We start from the raw sequence: 17,394 nt of genomic DNA on the forward strand, positions 1-17,394 counted from the left end.
AATGTCAGAATAATAGTAGAGAGAATGATTTATTTTAGCTTTTATTTCTTTCATCACATTCTCAGTGGGTCAGAAGTTTACATACGCTTTGTTAGTATTTGGTAGCATTGCCTTTATATTGTTTAACTTGGGTCAAACATTTTGTGTAGCCTTCCACAAGCTTCTCATAATTAGTTGCTGGAATTTTGGCACATTCTTCCAGACAAAACTGGTGTAATTCAGTCAGGTTTGCAGGACTCCTTGCTTGTACATGCTTTTTCAGTTCTGCCCACAAATTTTCTATCGCATTGAGGTCAGGGCTTTGTGATGGCTACTCCAATAATTTGACTTTCTTGTCTTTAAGCTATTTTGCCACAACTTTGGAGGTAAGTGAAACAATCTGTCTGTAAACAATTGTTGGAAAAATTACTTGTGTCATGCACAAAGTAGATTTTAAAAAATTTGTTTTAACGACTTAAGTGTATGTAGACTTCTGACTTCAACTGTAGTTACTTAGCAGATGCTTTTATTCAAAGCAACTTACAGTACAAGACAAACTTCGCTACTGCAACCTGGGGTTGAGTGACTTAATCAAGGGCACAGTTTGTGTGCTTCATGTGATGGTTCATGGACTGTTTCTTGTGAGGATCGAGCCAACAAACTTCTGGTTACCAGCCCTGAGCTTGAACCACCAGACTACCCCTGTTGAAATTACCAACATTGCTGGCCACCATGCTGGTACGCTGGTGTCCCTGCCAGGCTTCTTAACAAGCTTAACCAGCAAGCCTTCCTTGGTCAACCAGTTTCTCCAGAAAGACCATATTAGTTTACCAGCATTTTGTTTCTGGTGAACAACATAGCTGTACTGGTCCATCAGTTACACCAGCACCAAATCAGCACTATAACTGCTTCGATCACCATGGAAATTCATGCTGGTCTTATCAGCAGAGACACCAGCCCATTTCCTCATACTGTACAATCTTACAGTTGTACTATTCTAACTCCAATGTGAACCCTCCTTCCCCCCAAACCCAAACAGGTTTATGTGTTACGCTTCTTTTGTGAATGTTGTAAAATGTAACAAAACCCACAGCCAAAACCTTAACTTTGTTGCGTTTGCATGGGAGTGCGGAAATGGTGTCGACTGAAATGGCAGATGAAGACTGTCAGTAGGGAACACCTGAAAACAGAGACAGCGTGGTTGGGTAGCAGCCTTTTGACTCCAGAAGAGTTGCTCTGAGGATAGAGATGCCGCATGGGAGAAATGTGGAACAGCAGTGTGGGGAGATGTGTCAAAGACACCAGAGAAGCTCTGTTTCTGCGTCAAGGTCATGCTACAGGGAGAAGGTTCAGCAAGTACACTTTGAACACGTAGTGCCCTGTTTCCACTAACATTTCACATCTGAATCAAGTACACCTGGCTTGCCAAAGTGGCTCAATTTATTTTTTAATTTTGTCTCTACTTTATTTATCATGAGGGTAAATGTGAACTAGATTTTTAGAGTGGTGCTGACCTGTGCAAAACTTGCCACCACAATGTTAAGATGTTAAGAGTGGTTGCCAGATCATTGTTATATGGTTGCTAAGGTGTTCTGAGTAGTTTTTATAATGGTATTTTGTCATTGTTAGGGTTTTTCTGTATGGTTGCTAAGCTATTGCTAGAACATTGCTATTGTGAACTGGGTGGTTGCTAGGTTGCCCAAATCAAAAAAGCCCACCTCCAAGTCAAAGCACGTATATGGGATTTTTTTTGTCCGGATTATTGTCCACAAGGCGAAAATCACAAGTTTGATCACATGGAAAAGCAATAATACTCAACAAATCCTACGTTTGAGCAAGTATAAATTAGCATCAGAAGCGCTTCTGATTTCAGCTGCAAATTGTAGGCCTAGATAATTTTGACGCTAACTTTTTGTTGAGGTAGCTCCAAGTTGAACATTTGTTAGATAATTTTTAGTTTGAATGTCTTAGGTGTGCTGGTTACAAACAGATCTCACTAAATCATAAAACAAGACTCGCTGAAAAATAAAAACAGCTTAAACCAGCCTAAGGTAGTTAGCTGATCTCCTAACCTAGCCAAGCTGTTTTGACCGGTCTGTTTTAATGTTTAGAGGCTTTTCATCACTTTTCAGTTTGACCAGGCTGGGAGACCAGCCAGCTAAGACCAGTAAAAAACCTTAGGCTGGTTTAACCTGTTGCTTTCCAGCTGGGTAAAGTGACAGGGTAGATTTTGGCTATAAAGTCAGTACTAGTTTTAATTAAGTAAAGTTTTAAGGGTAAAGATCAGAGCTCTTATGTCAGGATTGGAGTTTGGAAATTATAAAAGTCCTTAGTGGGAAAAACTGTAAAAGTTTAATTTAATTTGTGGAGGTGAAAGGACAGAAGCAGATTTCACATTCTGCCTGCAGTAAACACAATGTTTTACAATGTGTGAATTTTAGAAAATGTAATTAGATGGGGGAGTAAATAGGAGGACCCAGGTTTACAGGAACTTGGGGTTTCTATTATTGGCAGACGAGTTGGCATGCATGTCTCCATCTGTCTTTTCCTCTCTCCATCTCGTTTTCCCTCTGTTGCACTCTTGCTCTCTCTCCCATCAATTTCTTTCTCCTAATGTGGCATTACCAATCTCCCTTCATCCCATCCTTTGTACATTTTCTCTCTTTGGCTGGAATGTATGAGATCATGCCAGCGCGTCTCATTAAAAGTACAAAGCAGCCCAGTTTCTGGTGCTGACACGCAGGCTGGGGATCTAGATATGGCCCCAGTCGCTACCCCATCAAGGGCCCAAGCCATCAGCCCCTTAGGTCCCAGTGTTCACTCTTTGTTCATCTTCTCATCTTTTGTCCATCTCTGACTGCAACTCCCATCTCGCACGTTTATGCATGTTTCCTGTATGTGCATCTCCTCGGATATCTGTTTACTGTTTCTCTTATACATTCTCTCTTATGTTTCTTTCTCTTTGTGTTGGTAGTCTAGCCAGACCAGGCCAAGGTTTGACTGTAATTGACTGTAGTCAGATTATACAGTATAGGGTTATACTTAATAGACCGTACTTACATCTAGTACTACATATTCCAAATTTAACCCTCGTTAACATCCCTTCTCACTTGCATCCTCACAGTTTTGCATGTTGATCATACAAGTTTTCAAAAATCCTGTTAGTATGGGGTAGAAATAGCCATTCTGAATGGAGCAAAACGAAGAAACTGGCACTGGTTTCAAAATGTGTACGAAAGCGTGTCCCAACATTGCACCATGTGTGTGTGTAAATCTGTATGTGCATGAGTGCCTGTGTGTAAATGTGTGTGTGTAGATGTGTACCCACAGTGCACCAGTGTGTGAAACTATAGTAAAAAAATAAAAAATAAAAACAAAGTCACAGTGTGGCAGTTTGCTGAATGTGATGTTGTTTTATGTGTAGAGAGCCACAGACCTCTGAGGGAGCCCATTGACAGTTCATCATCAGGTTATACAAACCACTGAACAGGATATACAACGATATTAATGCGTGTGTGTTTGACTCCCCATGTTGAGAGAGATGTATTCAATGTTTGTGTATTTAATTGTTGGCTTATAAGAGAGCAGGGAGTGTCTAGATGAAACAGCAACCACAATTTTACTTCCATAATTTGACGTATTTCCAAATGACACAGGATATTCAACAAGAAAAAAACCTTAGGGCAGGACATGATTTTACCCATAGAGAGTTGATTTGATGGTGAACTGCGGCCATTCAATACCAGAATGGAGCCTGACCTGAATGATGTGAGTTTGTAAGTTTCAGAGGTATACTTTTTTAACATTTTGAAGATTGTGTGCCTTGGAATGATGGAATAACGTGCCCAGATGAATCATGCACAATAAAACCAGGAACATGTACTCGTGTGTATTCTATAATGTGTATAAAAAGTAAATACTGTAAGTTCAATTTTGATTTCATGTTGACTTTAACTTTCCCTCTGATGTGTGCGCAATAATCATGTACTTGTGGGTGCGCAGAAAGCTGTGGATAGTGCTAAACAATCTCATAATTCTACATCCTTCAAACACACAATAACTTCCAAAGATAACCAAGACTTTACGGAATTTGGTGGTGTGCTGGAAATTGTTACTAAAATGATGTTTCCAATGTGAGAGCGGGCTGGACTGAATGTGTGTGTCTACTGCTGGTGTTCCATCCAGCTATTATTATGCAAATGTAAATTTCCACTTAAGAAAACCCAAATGGAAACACTCTATATGTGCATAAACTATCAATGTTTGCTTAAAAGTTAATGTGATAGGCAGATGTGGATTTTCTAGAGTTTACATAAATAAAAATGTGCATTAAGGTGATGGAAACAGTTTATTTGCAATACAATGCAACACGTTTTGTCCATTTGTGCACGTGTTTCCTTCTCACCTAAACAGTTCTTCTAACATAGCCCTTGACATTTGGAAGTGTTTAACCCACAGCCTGGTCATTAAAGTGTGTCCTTATAATCCACCAGAACAGTTTTGAGAGCAGGCGCTCCCAGGTATACAGATACTGGTGGCGTATGGACAAAGAATTTCAGGTCCTAATTATTTGAGATATTACAATCAATGGGCCTCATTCATGAAACTTCCGTAAATATTTTAGTCAATTGTGAGTAATTTGCTCACAAAATGGACTTTCCCGAAAACTTACCCCCGGATTTACAAACACTGCGTATATACCAGAGTTGTTAGTTAAACATGTGTATGTTGGTGAATTCCAAACATTCGTAAATAGGGCACACGCATGTTCATTCACAATTATCATAATCCAAGCCCGTGAAAATGACATATAAGGCCTTAGACTGGCTAGTAAATGAGAATGGAAAACTTTTAACATCTATGACCCTACTAGTAAACTTATTTGTCTAGGGGTACACTCTGGTTAGGGCTTTGGCCCATACACCATTTATATGGTGCCCCCCAGGGATGTGTGCTCTCCCCACTACTCTTCTCCCTTTACACCAACAACTGCATCGCCAAGGACCCCTCTGTCAAGCTCCTGAAGTTTACAGACGACACCACTGTCATCTGCCTCATACGAAATGAAGATGAGTCTGCATACAGAAGGGAGGTTAAACAGCTGGCTGTCTGGTGCAGTCAAAACAACCTTAAGGTGAACACGCTCAAAACAGTGGAGATCATTGTGGACTTTAGGAGGAACACCCCAACACTGTCCCCCCTCACCATTCTAAACAGCACTGTGGCAGCAGTGGAGTCATTCAGGTTCCTGGGCACTACCATCTCACAGGACCTGAAGTGGGAGACCCACATTGACTCTATTGTGAAAAAGGCCCAGCAGAGGTTGTACTTCCATCGCCAGCTGAGGAAATTCAACCTGCCACAGGCGCTGCTGATACAGTTATACTCAGCAGTCATTGAGTCTGTCCTCTGCACTTCAAGATCTGTCTGGTTTGGTTCAGCTACGAAATCGGATATCAGAAGACTACAAAGGACAGTTTGGACTGCTGAGAGGATTATTGGTTGCCCCCTACCCTCCCTTCAAGAACTATACATTTCCAGAGTGAGGAAAAAAAATCACTCTGCACCCCACTCACCCTGCCCACTACCTTTTTGAACTGTTGCCTTCTGGCCGACGCTTCAGAGCTCTGAGCACCAGAACCGTCAGGCACAGGAACTGTTTTTTCCCTCAGGCTATCCATCTCATGAACAGTTAAAACTGCCTATTGTGTATTCTATCTATACTTTATTTTATTTTCAATATTTATTTATTTATTTTTTATTCAATTTTTAATTATTTTTTAAACGTCTTGTTGCTGTTTTGTATTGTTGTGTACTGGAAGCTCCTGTCACCAAGACAAATTCCTTGTATGTGTAAGCATACTTGGCAATAAAGCTCATTCTGATTCTGATTCTGATATCTGTCCCTACGTGGTGCAAAATAATGTGGGAGTCTGTCCTAGCTACGATGTATGTGTGTGTGTGTTTTTGTGTTTGTGTGTGTGTCAGCTAGGGGACTCCCAGAGAGAGGCCACTCACCTGCATTTGCTTTGCTTTAGCCCGATGGCAAGTCGCGTGGCGGTCCGATTCCCCAGTCCAGCCCTGATGTCTGTCGGTAATGTTCAGTTTTAAAAAGAGTTCCCGTGTAGTAGTGATGGTAGTAAGAAAACAGTGATACTTCCCAACCAGAAAACAATCACAGTAGAAGAGGAAGATTAGTCCACACAGAGCCATATTTCCCCAGACACTTGGTGGGCCAGCTTCCACAATCACACCACTGGCTGCCCATCTGATGCATGCGTCCTACTTATTACCCACAGTTGAGTGACATTATCTGGGCTCCGACTTCTGTGTCAGTCAGTACTATCCCTAACTACCTCCTAACATCGTGGACCAGTAAAAGTTTTTTTTTAAGCGAAGTGCATTTGTCGCCGGTCCTACTCGACCTGCCCTGAGCTGGATTCAAACTTCCGATCCCTGGCATGGGAGTTGGACATGCTAGCAAGGAGGCTATGGCCTCTAGCCTTGGTCGCTAGTGCATCTCTTAAGGCCAGGAAAGTGAGGTTGACACACTACACAGCTATCACTTACCAGCAGGCTACCATTATGCATTCAAATAGTAAAATATTGATTTAGCAAACACACTACTGTGTCCAGTCTCAATAAAAGTGAGGAACATTTATTATAGAGTTTTAGGATGGGCTGACCTGTGGAAGATACCCCATACCAGGCTAAGTTTTCTAATAAGATCCACCTATGACACTCTTCCAAGCCCTGGAAATTTGGAGAGTTGTCCCCTCTGCGAGGCTCCAAGAGCAAATCTGCAGCACATGATGGCTGGGTGCAAGACCACTTGGCACAAGGACGGTACAGGTCCTGCATGATCAGGTTCTGTATGAAAAGCTGGCAGAGATCCTTGAGGTGTGTAGAATAAAGGAGAACAAAGGCCATCATGCTCCTCAGAGGAAGTACATTGAGTTTGTTAAAAAGGGAGGTGCCGCACAAGGCACGGCATGGAGGGAGGAAAGGTCAATCCTGGTACATGGAAGTGATTGGTCAATGGTGGTCAACCTTGGCCAGCAGCTAAAATTTCCTTATGAGATTGCCATTAACTCCTTAAGGCTGGACATAGTGTTATGGTCGGTATCAGCTAAGAAAGTCATAATGATTGAACTTACTTTCCCATGGGAAGAGGGACTGGAGTCAGCCTATGAGAGGACTGCCACATACCCTGTGGAGGTCAGGTTTCGAGGGTTTATTGGAACATCAATGCAGCACCTGTTGTAAAACACTGGAATCTTTGAATAAGCATTGAAGAAAAATCTGAAGGAAATGACAGAGGAAGCAGAAAAAGGGAGCTTCTGACTATGGCCAAGAAGGAAGGATAAAAAGTGGGGTGTGCAGCAGTGAGAAAGTAGGAATAGGGAACAATTGCGATATGTGGTGAGGTAGCATGTAGAAGAGGAAAGGGTTGGGGAGGAATTATTTCAGCTAACCCACTCGGTTCTTATCCAGGGGTTTCTGGAGAGAGATCGAGTGGGGGAGCAAAACCAGGCCAAGCTAAGCATTGGAGGGGCGATTGACGCAGTCTCATGGCTCGCCTCTCACGTCGCTCTCCTACTTAATCTGTTGGAGGATTGGTTTAAGGATAAGGACTGGATGAGTGGTAGGCAGAGATTGATGGCTTGTGTTTTTACTAATAGAGTAGAGGCCTTGGTTGTAGGGTAGGTCTGCTCATGGGGTGGGGCATTGGTTGTATGGTATGTCTTGATGGGAAAGCAAGAACGAGAGGCAGTCGAAAGGATCTGGTGTCCAGCTGCGGGGGTGGCAGGGAGACGTCCCTGACCGAGGCCTTACCACTAGGAGATGTTCCGGGATTAATGGGGCGAAACATACGTGATAGGTGGCTTCCGGCTGATGACCCGTAGTTGGACAACTGAAGGCATCAGCGGAGGTGCGGCAGGCAGTAATGCCCAGCAGGTAGACATTTACCTGTACATCTGAGCATGTTCTTCCTGTCATCAGAAGTTCTTTTGTGAATTAAAGAGTTCAGTTGGTCAAGAAAAATGATTTGACTTGAAGCTTAAGCGTAAAGAATTTAGCAGTTCAGGAGTACACCACCATCAACTTTATTTGGCTCATTTGACCATATCACCAGCATCATCGGTGAAAATCCTTGGGTAAATCATGATGGTAATAGTGATATACAGTACCTCCCTTGCAACTGGAAAAATTTTCAGAGAAATTAACAGACTGCCTGAAGAAGGTCTTTGACAAAAACTCTGCAAGCTAACAAAGATTTGCAAGCTACGACAGTGTGCAGGCTTTTTCTATTTTTCCATTGTATCTTGTACACACCTGCCCATGGCATGTTTATTTATAAGTTTAATAGCATTAACATAGACCATGTGATATCAACTGAACGCGATATATCGATGCCTTTATTGAAACAGTGAAACCTAAATTATAGAGCTCATATCAAATGTAAAAATGGTCAAACCAGTCATGTTAGATGGTAATATTATTATAATTTTTTTTGGATAAAACAACCTAGTTCTGCATCTTTTTGCCCCAATTGTGCGGTTGGTGTGCAAGGCAATCATTTGATGGGAAAAGTGTTCCATGACTGCATTAGAGTCCCTCAATAACGTATTACGTATAACCTTCGTACCAACTAACAATTTGTTCTGCTCGTGTTTCATGAATGAGGCCCGTTCTACAACATCTCCTGGTAGCATTTAAAAACAATGTACAAATGCTCAAATACCATAAGTACAACTCTCCACCGAAGCAGATCAGAATTATATCCATTTGGCAGAGACAAATTTACTGTATGTGGCCAAGAGTAAATGGAATCTGCTTAGCAATCCGATCAGTAAAAATGCATGAAGTGACCAAGTGTAAATACCCCCTATGTGAAATTTCTGCACTACTGCAGATGCAAAAAAAAAAGGCTGCAGTTGATTGAGGCACAAGTTGTCATGTCATATGGCTCAAAAAACGTTGGTTTTAATGAATGTTTTGAAAGCGTTACTTGGGGGAATTTATTAAGAATGAATTCGATTTGCTGAATTACTGCTGCCACGATCGATAGAAAATATACACGAATATTTATTTTATAATATGATGTTAATAGACAATAATCAAACACACTCTCTGAAAATCTTATATCTCTCTCTCTTTCATATGAAGTAATGGTAAGTCTAAATAAGTTTATTCAATCAGTTCAATTGGATAGTTAATTTAATATGGTTTAAATATATTTTTTATACTTTCACCCTAAGTGAGACACATTGTGTTGTGCCAGATAAATACTGCTCTCATTGCAAAGTGAGAATAAAAAAACATCATCTGATAGTTATATTTAAAAAGATATTGCCCCTGTGTTTAATGCAGCTTTAATGGGGTGAGCAAATTTCCAGTTGCACTTTATTTTACAGTATGTGTACTTTCAGTATACTTACAGTGTACTTACCCAAGAAAGTACTGAGCAATATTGGGTCACTACATGTACTTAATATGGGTTAAGGTTAGGGTTGGGGTTATGTATAGGGTTAGTACCTAGTAATTACTGTAGTTGTTGTAATTATGTAGTACGTAAATTTAGAACATTACAGTAAAATAAAGTACTATCAAATTTCCATTAGTATACATGTAGTGTACTACTTTTACAAAAGTTTGAAGTTTAATGATTTTAAATTATGAGTAGCTTTACAAGCTACACTTTCAAAGCAGCTTCCCCAGCACTAGGCATATCTGTATCATTAACATATTTATTTGCATTATGGTTTGAATTTATTAGGATTTGATGATATAGGATGCGTCTTTCTGTATATGTACAGTGTGTTTGTGTGTGGTCTGTGTATTAATCTTAGAAACACTTTGCAGAATAATTGTGAGCATGATAAAGTGAATGTGTGTGTTTGTGAGTTATGAAACCCCATGTTTTTGCTTCCAGAATGCAGAACTTGCTCTGGGTTAAAGGAAGGACTGTTTTCACAGATGACCGTCTCTCGCTCTGAATGTGGGATGTTGATGCAGGTGTGTGTGTGAGTGTATGTGTCAGTGGGTGAATGGCATGTTTACAAGGGGTATTCATAATTCTGTGCATTTATGGAATGAGCAATACGTGTGCCTTCACATAATGTGTTTTTAATTAACCTGTTATATTGCCTTTTTGTCTGGATTATAATACACAATCTACTTTGCATAATATTTTAAGAAATAGTTCACCTAAAAATAAAAATTCTGTCTAAATTAAAAAATATGAATTAATGTGCTTATGAATTTCCTTATTCTGTGAAACACAAAAGGAGAAATTTTTGATCATGTTCATGCTGAAGAAAAATAAGCATAAATGAAATGCCATGAATCAATATTTATAAGTGTAATAAGAGTAATACATAATTTTGTAGATGGGGGTCAAAGACAGAAAATTGTCTATGATTTTTAGCAAAGCTACAGGTAAAAAAAAATTACAATTAAATGAACGATAATTTTTCAGGAGCATCAATGTTACTTACCAAAATTCAACTGGATCAGTCAAACGAGTCTGGCGAGTAAGAAAGAGAAGAAAGAAGAGTAAGAAAAACAAAATGTTTCCAATAAAAAATCAAAGTGGGATACATTTTTTACACAGAAATGGAAGTCTATGACCATTTCAGCTTGAGGCAATGAAGGATTCAGAGAAAAAAAAATATTCTAGCTCTTATGGTTCAAGAGTTATTAGTGAAAATGTTAATTATGACCCTGCGTCCTTCTGCATGGTTGTATTTTGGCTTCGCAATATGCAGTGCATAATTTAAATGAATTTAAACAGACTGATCTCAGATCAGAAGACTCTGGGCTGTCAGTAAAATGTTAAACTTTCGACGTACCGAGTTATATGACAAAACAACATGGTGCTGAACACAGTGGAGTTTGTCTTTGGAAGAAACGCCAACAAAAGTCTCTAGTTTCGTCCGATATGCTATTTTCTTTTTATTTGAGCGATTTATTGCAAAATGGCATGCTGTTATACACAATGCTGGAAAATAGCGCTAGTTTTTCATTAGAAATCCTATATTTACTGTGTATTTTCACATTGAGAAAAAAAAAGTTGCTTTCAGAGGGTTTATATGGAGTTAGGATAAAAATAAGGAGCATTTTGAACTGTTCTGAGACCAGTGCAGACAGACAGCACACTGGAAGTCATTCAATAAATAGGGAGCAAGGGAGCATCTGTCATGTGTATTTTGTTGGTTCATGTTTCTCATGTCTTTTATTTTGAAATTTCTAATTCCTGTTTCATCTCATGTGGTTCCCTTGTCATGTGATTTCATGTTTGATGATTCCATGTTCTGTGTTTGATGATTCCATTTCATGTTTGATGATTCCATTCCATGTTTCATGTTTGATGATTCCATGTTCATGTGTCTTGTTTTCATTGATTGATTGTCTTGTTATCTTGTTTAGAGTTCTTTGTGTTTATTGGTTATCTTTGTCATTTGTTCTCCCATGTCATGTATTTAACCCTCATGTTTTCCATGGTCCATTATCAGGTATTGTTGAAAGTAACTTTGGTTGTGTTTTCAAGTTTATGTCAAGTTAAAGTCAAGTTCATGTTTTTTGTTTACGTTTGTAGTTAGGGTTTTTGGATTTCACTTTTGTTAATAAATTTGCACTTGGGTTCTTTACTTCATCATCTTCGTCATTGCTAGTGCTTGCAACAATGTTACAGAATACCTGACCAACACAATATGAACCCAGCAATTCAGCTTCTTCGACTTCACCAGGGGAATCGTCCCCTGGAGGATTATGTGGAGGAATTCTGTGCTTTGGCCTGCAGGGTGGATTTTAATGAGGTGGCTCTCAAGGACTGTTTCCGATTGGACTGAATAGGCCCATCTCTTCTCTGATGCCAGGTGGTCAGAGTACCCACAGCCTGGCTCAATATATCGACCTCGCCCTGCAGATTATTGGTTCCACGTTCACTGTGGGGGAGGCGGATGCCGAACCAGAGTTCCACGTCATGGCCGCCGAGCCAGAGTTCCACAACATGGCCACCGAGCCAGTGTTCCATGACATGGGCGCCAAGCCAGAGTTCCTCGTCATGGTCGCTGAGCTAGCGGCATCTTTTGCCCTGGATCCTCAGCCTGCTCAATGCCATGTCACAGCAATGCCTCAGCCTGCTCCATGCCATGTCACAGCAACGCCTCAGCCTGCTCCAATCCATGTCACAGCCACGCCTGAGCCTGCTCCATGTCACGTCACAGCCACGCTGAGCCTGCTCCATGTCACGTCACAGCCACGCCTGAGCCTGCCTATACCATGTCACGGCCATGCCTGAGTCTGTTCCACGCCATGTCATAGCCACATCTGAGCTATTGGACCTGGAGATGGTTCCCGCTCTTGTACCCACCTTATGGGTTTCCTAAAGATCAGGCAAGTTGAACTTCCGACCCTCTGAATTTGCCTAGACCCTCCGAGCCCTGGACTCCGCCTTGGTTCTCCGAGCCTTCAGTCTCACCTTGGCTTTATGTCCCTTTGGCTCCACCGTGGTCCTTCGGCCAATCGGCTTCACCGGGGTCCCTCGTCCTTCCAGCTCCGCCTTGGTCAGTCGGTCACCTGGCTCCGCCTGAGCTCTCCAATCCCACAGCTACGCTTCGTCAATCCGAGCCTGCGGCTCCACTGGGAACCTCCTTCCCTACGGCTCCGCCTTGGTCCTCAGTTCCCCCGGCTCTGCCTCTGTCCTCCGATCCCCCAGCTCCACCTCGGTCCTCCGAGCCTTGGGCACTACCTCGGTTGTCCGAACCTCCACCATGGTCCTTCGAGTCGTCGGCTACTCTCCGGGCACCAAGTTCCATGGTGTCACCCTTCAAGTCTCTCACAGCTCTGCCTTCCATGGCTCTGCCCCTCAAGTCTCAAGACTCCGCCCCTCGAATCTCTCATGGCTCCACCTTCCACAGACGTTGCCCTGATCCCATGCTCCACACCTTGTCTTGCCAAGCCATGCTTCAAGACCCCTCCCCCCCAAGCTCCCTACAGAACTTTGGGTTTATGCCATGTTTTATGTGTTGCTTCATGTTTTGGGGTGTCGGGAGCCGCCCTTTAGTGGGGGGGATATGTCATGTGTATTTTGTTGGTTCATGTTTTTCATGTCTTTTATTTTGAAATTTCTATTTCCTGTTTCATGTCATGTGGTTCCCTTGTTATGTGATTTCATGTTTCCATCCATGTTCATGTGTCTTGTTTTCATTGATTGATTGTCTTGTTATCTTGTTTAGAGTTCTTTGTGTTTATTGGTTATCTTTGTCATTTGTTCTCCCATGTCATGTATTTAACCCTCATGTTTTCCATGGTCCATTGTCAGGTATTGTTGAAAGTAACTTTGGTTGTGTTTTCAAGTTTATGTCAAGTTAAAGTCAAGTTCATGTTTTTTGTTTACGTTTGTAGTTAGGGTTTTTGGATTTCACTTTTGTTAATAAATTTGCACTTGGGTTCTTTACTTCATCATCATCGTCTTCATCATTGCCAGTGCCAGCAACAACGTTACAGCATTCTATAGCTTTTTTATGCAGCCAAGTGGATTCACACCTAAAATCAGACCAAAAGTTTTTTAGTTTTGCTGCAGATGATGTTTGGACCACTCAACATGTTTGGCACACATTGGACAATGGTAATCAGTACATAGATTCAGAACTGATTATGTATAATTTTATTTTAACTAGGTTGGCAGTGATTGGACGATGCTGGCCATTATTTTGAATCAGAAATATTTTTGCTAATTTCTGATTGGTAAAATGCTTCAACACTGGCTATCACTTGTTTGTTTGACAGTGCAAAGAGAAAACATTGAGATTTTGTTGGCAAAGTAAAAAAACACATTATAGCATAAGTCAAATCAAGTCAAATTATTTTTAATTGTACAGTTTTTTTATTTGTGCTTTTCCCATTACACAATGTTCCAAAGCAGCTTTACAGAAAATCAGCTGTAATGTCTGTTATGTCTCAAAAACATGAATAACCAACACTTCTGGAAACATAATAAACAATTTGATAAAAAAATAAAAAAATAAAAAACAATCTGACTTTCTATAGCTTGGTATTATTATAAATTTCACAACTAAGTCCCACTGTCCAAATATGTGGACATCAATTTTCAGAAAAACTATTTGCTCTAGATTTCTTTTTATTTATTTATTTTTTATATATATTAGGTTTATTAGGTGCTACTAGTTACAAATCAAAAGGGAAATGAAAAATGCACACAGCAGTCACGCTCAGGTCTCAAGTGGTTAAGATAGGTAGGAGTTATAGGCATTTTTGGAGTTATAGGATATACCTTTGGAAAAAGAACAAAAAGTGTTGATGTTTTATTTTTTTTTTTTTTTTTTTGGACTTGCAATTTTGGTATTTAATGCAATAAGGGGTGCTGACTTTAGTAATGTACCTACCTACCTACCTTTTTGTAAAAATAAAATAATGACACTGTCTCATTTATAAGGCTATTTTAAGTTTTGCACTAAACGTTTGACACCCCTATACAAAATTATGGATTTCTTGGTAAATAGTCATCCATGGCATTTAATATTTTGTCTTTTATCATCATCAATGTATTTCTTTCACCAGTAACAAAATAAATAAATAAACAACAACAAAAACAAACTTTTCAGCCAGGGACACAGAATGGCCCTGTTGCTCTTTCCCAGAAGCATATAATGTTCCTCACACAAATATCTTGTGGTAGAACTTAGAGAAATTCAGAAGTTAAAGTGAGAAAATGACTGGTGAGTGAAACACAAAAAGAGACGTTAGGCAGAACGTTAGCATCGATCATCATTCACTTTTATTGTATGGAAAAAATATGCAATGAAAGTGAATGGTGACTGAGGCTAACCTTCTAACATCTTTAGTGTCAGAAAAAGTCTTCAGTAAGGTCAAAGTTATTATGCTCCTCACGGGAATATGAAGCACGTTATTAAGGGCAGTTACGCTACTGAATTTATGAAGTCTCTCTCTATGCATGTTTTGTTTCTAGGTGGTGGATGGACAGATCCAGAGCTGGCTGACTTTGAACTGCTTGTAATCATGAGCGCTACTGTGGAGCCAACCTCGGCCACCTGCCAGGTGCGCACCTCCTACTTGCCTGATGAGATCCTGTGGGGCTACGAGTTCCCTCCTGTCATCTCCCTCTCCCCCTCCGGAAAGTATGTAGCTGATTTTGCCTTCTTTGACAAGGTTGCCAAGACCAAGACCCCGCCCCTATTTAAACAAGCTCCACCTCCCAACACCCATTCACCCCATCACCAAGGCAGTGGAGGCGGTGGAGACCAAGGGCCGGATACCGAGAAGATGAGACTGGAGGAGAGTTACCGGGAAGAAAGGGGGCGGGATAGGGGGCGGGTTCGAGACCAGCTTAGCGTCCGTATTAGTAATGTCTAGAGAGAAAAAAACAGAAAACTATGGAGGGCTGAAGAAGGGGTCTGATGAAGATAAATTGCCAGAGCACTTGTTTGATTCAGTGTTAGCCAACTTTTTTTTATGCCACTGAGCTTACCTGTTTTGCCAGGCAGCATGCCAAGAGAGTTGGCTAGTGCTGAAATACATGAAATAAAGAAGGGGAGGGCACAAGAAGAGAGAGAGAGAGATACAGAAATATCTATGTTCGGAATAGAATACCACTATACAACAACTCCTACTATTTCTGCAGCATACAATATGAATACAGTTCATACTATGCAAATTTTCTGTATGCATAGAATACCCGGATGATCTACTACATTTGACAAAATGTGTAAAAAGCACCATGCAGTGAACTTGACTTGAACTTCCTTTTAGTTTGATGAGTTTTACTTTTATAAATAACCATATTTACAGTATTTCCGAGATAACTGAGAGCAAGTCACTGCAAAATACATGCAATGTTTGAAACATTTATTATTGCATAATGTTTTACTTAAAAAATAAAAATAAATGTTTACTGCACAGTGTGCACAAAGCATAGGTAGTAAGTATGCTAGTATTCCATTCCGAACATAACAAGAGACAGTAAATGTGAAATACTGTAAACAACTAAACTATTAGACCATGTGGAATCAAATGATGATTCAAGATAGATCAGCTACTTCACTCATGACAAAACTGATCATGCACACTCACACACACACACACACACACACACACACACACACACACACACACACACACTCATAAGATGGACCTGTTCACTGCGAAGGACTGTATCCCCATCTTGTGGCCAAGAAAAGCAGTGGCACAAATTTGAGACAGTTGAGAAGATCTAGAAGTGTGATTGATGGACAATAACTGATTTTTATAAACATGTGGAAGTCTTTTTGCTTAAGATTTCAGGATTACAACAGTCTGAAGAATGGAATAGAATAGACTGGAATAAACTGGAATAATATTTAAACAATGTAGTCAATGATAAAGCAAAGGTACAACTTTTAGATTATTGTAAATAACTTGTGCACATCTTAGACTACATTGGAATCCATCTACAGTTTATGATTTTTTTATTTATCTATATTTGTGTCTAACAGTGCCAGTATAGAACTATTTTGGGTAAATATCTATTTAGAATTTTTCTCCCCCTCCATAGTTTATCTTTTCTCACTGGAATAAACATATTGATGTTTGTTAACAATACTAAAAGCACTTTAACTCTACGAGGAGGGTTTATTTTTGATACTTTCTTTGGGTCCAGCTTAACTGTACTTGCTCTGATTTTTTCATGTTAAATGAAGAAGAGTGAAAGAATGTATTTTGAATTTATATATTCAACGTGCCTACAACATAAATGTAATTATTATTATTAATAATTATTATTATTACTACTACTACTATATTGTTGATATTTGTTGTTTGTTGAAAAAGAATGACTTGGCACATTTTGCCTGTCTTAAACTGTGGCTGTAGGGAACTGTATGTTTTTGTGTTCAGTCAGGATTCGCTTTCAAAAACTGGACTTTCATCACTCTAACTGCTAATGATCTCCAATGACTGTTTTTAATAAATGAGACATTTTGAAGTAGTCACAAGATGATCTTATCAATGTGGATAATGAAGAGTGCAAGAATGCTAAAACACAGTTACAGTTGTGGCCAAAAATATTGGCACCCTTGGTGAATATGAGCTAAGAAGGCTGTGAAAAAAACTGCATTGTTTGTCCATGTGATCTTTCATTCAAACAAATCACAAAAATCTAACCTTTAATTGAATTAAAACAATTGAAACAGGGGAAATATCTCATTATTAAATAAATATATTTCTCCAAAACGCATTGGCCATAATTATTGGCACCCTTTTATTCAATACTTTTTGCAACCTCCCTTTGCCAAGATAATAGCTCTGAGTCTTCTCTTATAATGCGTAATGAGGTTGGAGAACACCTGGCAAGGGATCTGAGACCATTCCTCCATACAGAATCTCTACAGA

At 40.0% G+C, this 17,394-nt stretch overlaps 1 protein-coding gene across 1 annotated transcript in view; it reads left to right on the forward strand.

Annotated features, from left to right (window-relative positions):
- The window catches only part of LOC127448982 (ATP-sensitive inward rectifier potassium channel 10-like), a 54,088-nt gene extending 37,102 nt beyond the window's left edge, over window positions 1–16,986 (forward strand). Inside the window, exon 6 of the mRNA XM_051712009.1 lies at window positions 14,978–16,986. Within this exon, the coding sequence (XP_051567969.1) occupies window positions 14,978–15,381 (404 nt within the window). The 3' untranslated portion in view covers window positions 15,382–16,986. The remainder of the gene's footprint in view (window positions 1–14,977) is intronic.
- Window positions 16,987–17,394: the final 408 nt, after the last annotated feature.

The sequence above is a fragment of the Myxocyprinus asiaticus genome, chromosome 1 (assembly GCF_019703515.2).
Source record: "Myxocyprinus asiaticus isolate MX2 ecotype Aquarium Trade chromosome 1, UBuf_Myxa_2, whole genome shotgun sequence".
Classification (NCBI taxonomy): domain Eukaryota; kingdom Metazoa; phylum Chordata; class Actinopteri; order Cypriniformes; family Catostomidae; genus Myxocyprinus; species Myxocyprinus asiaticus.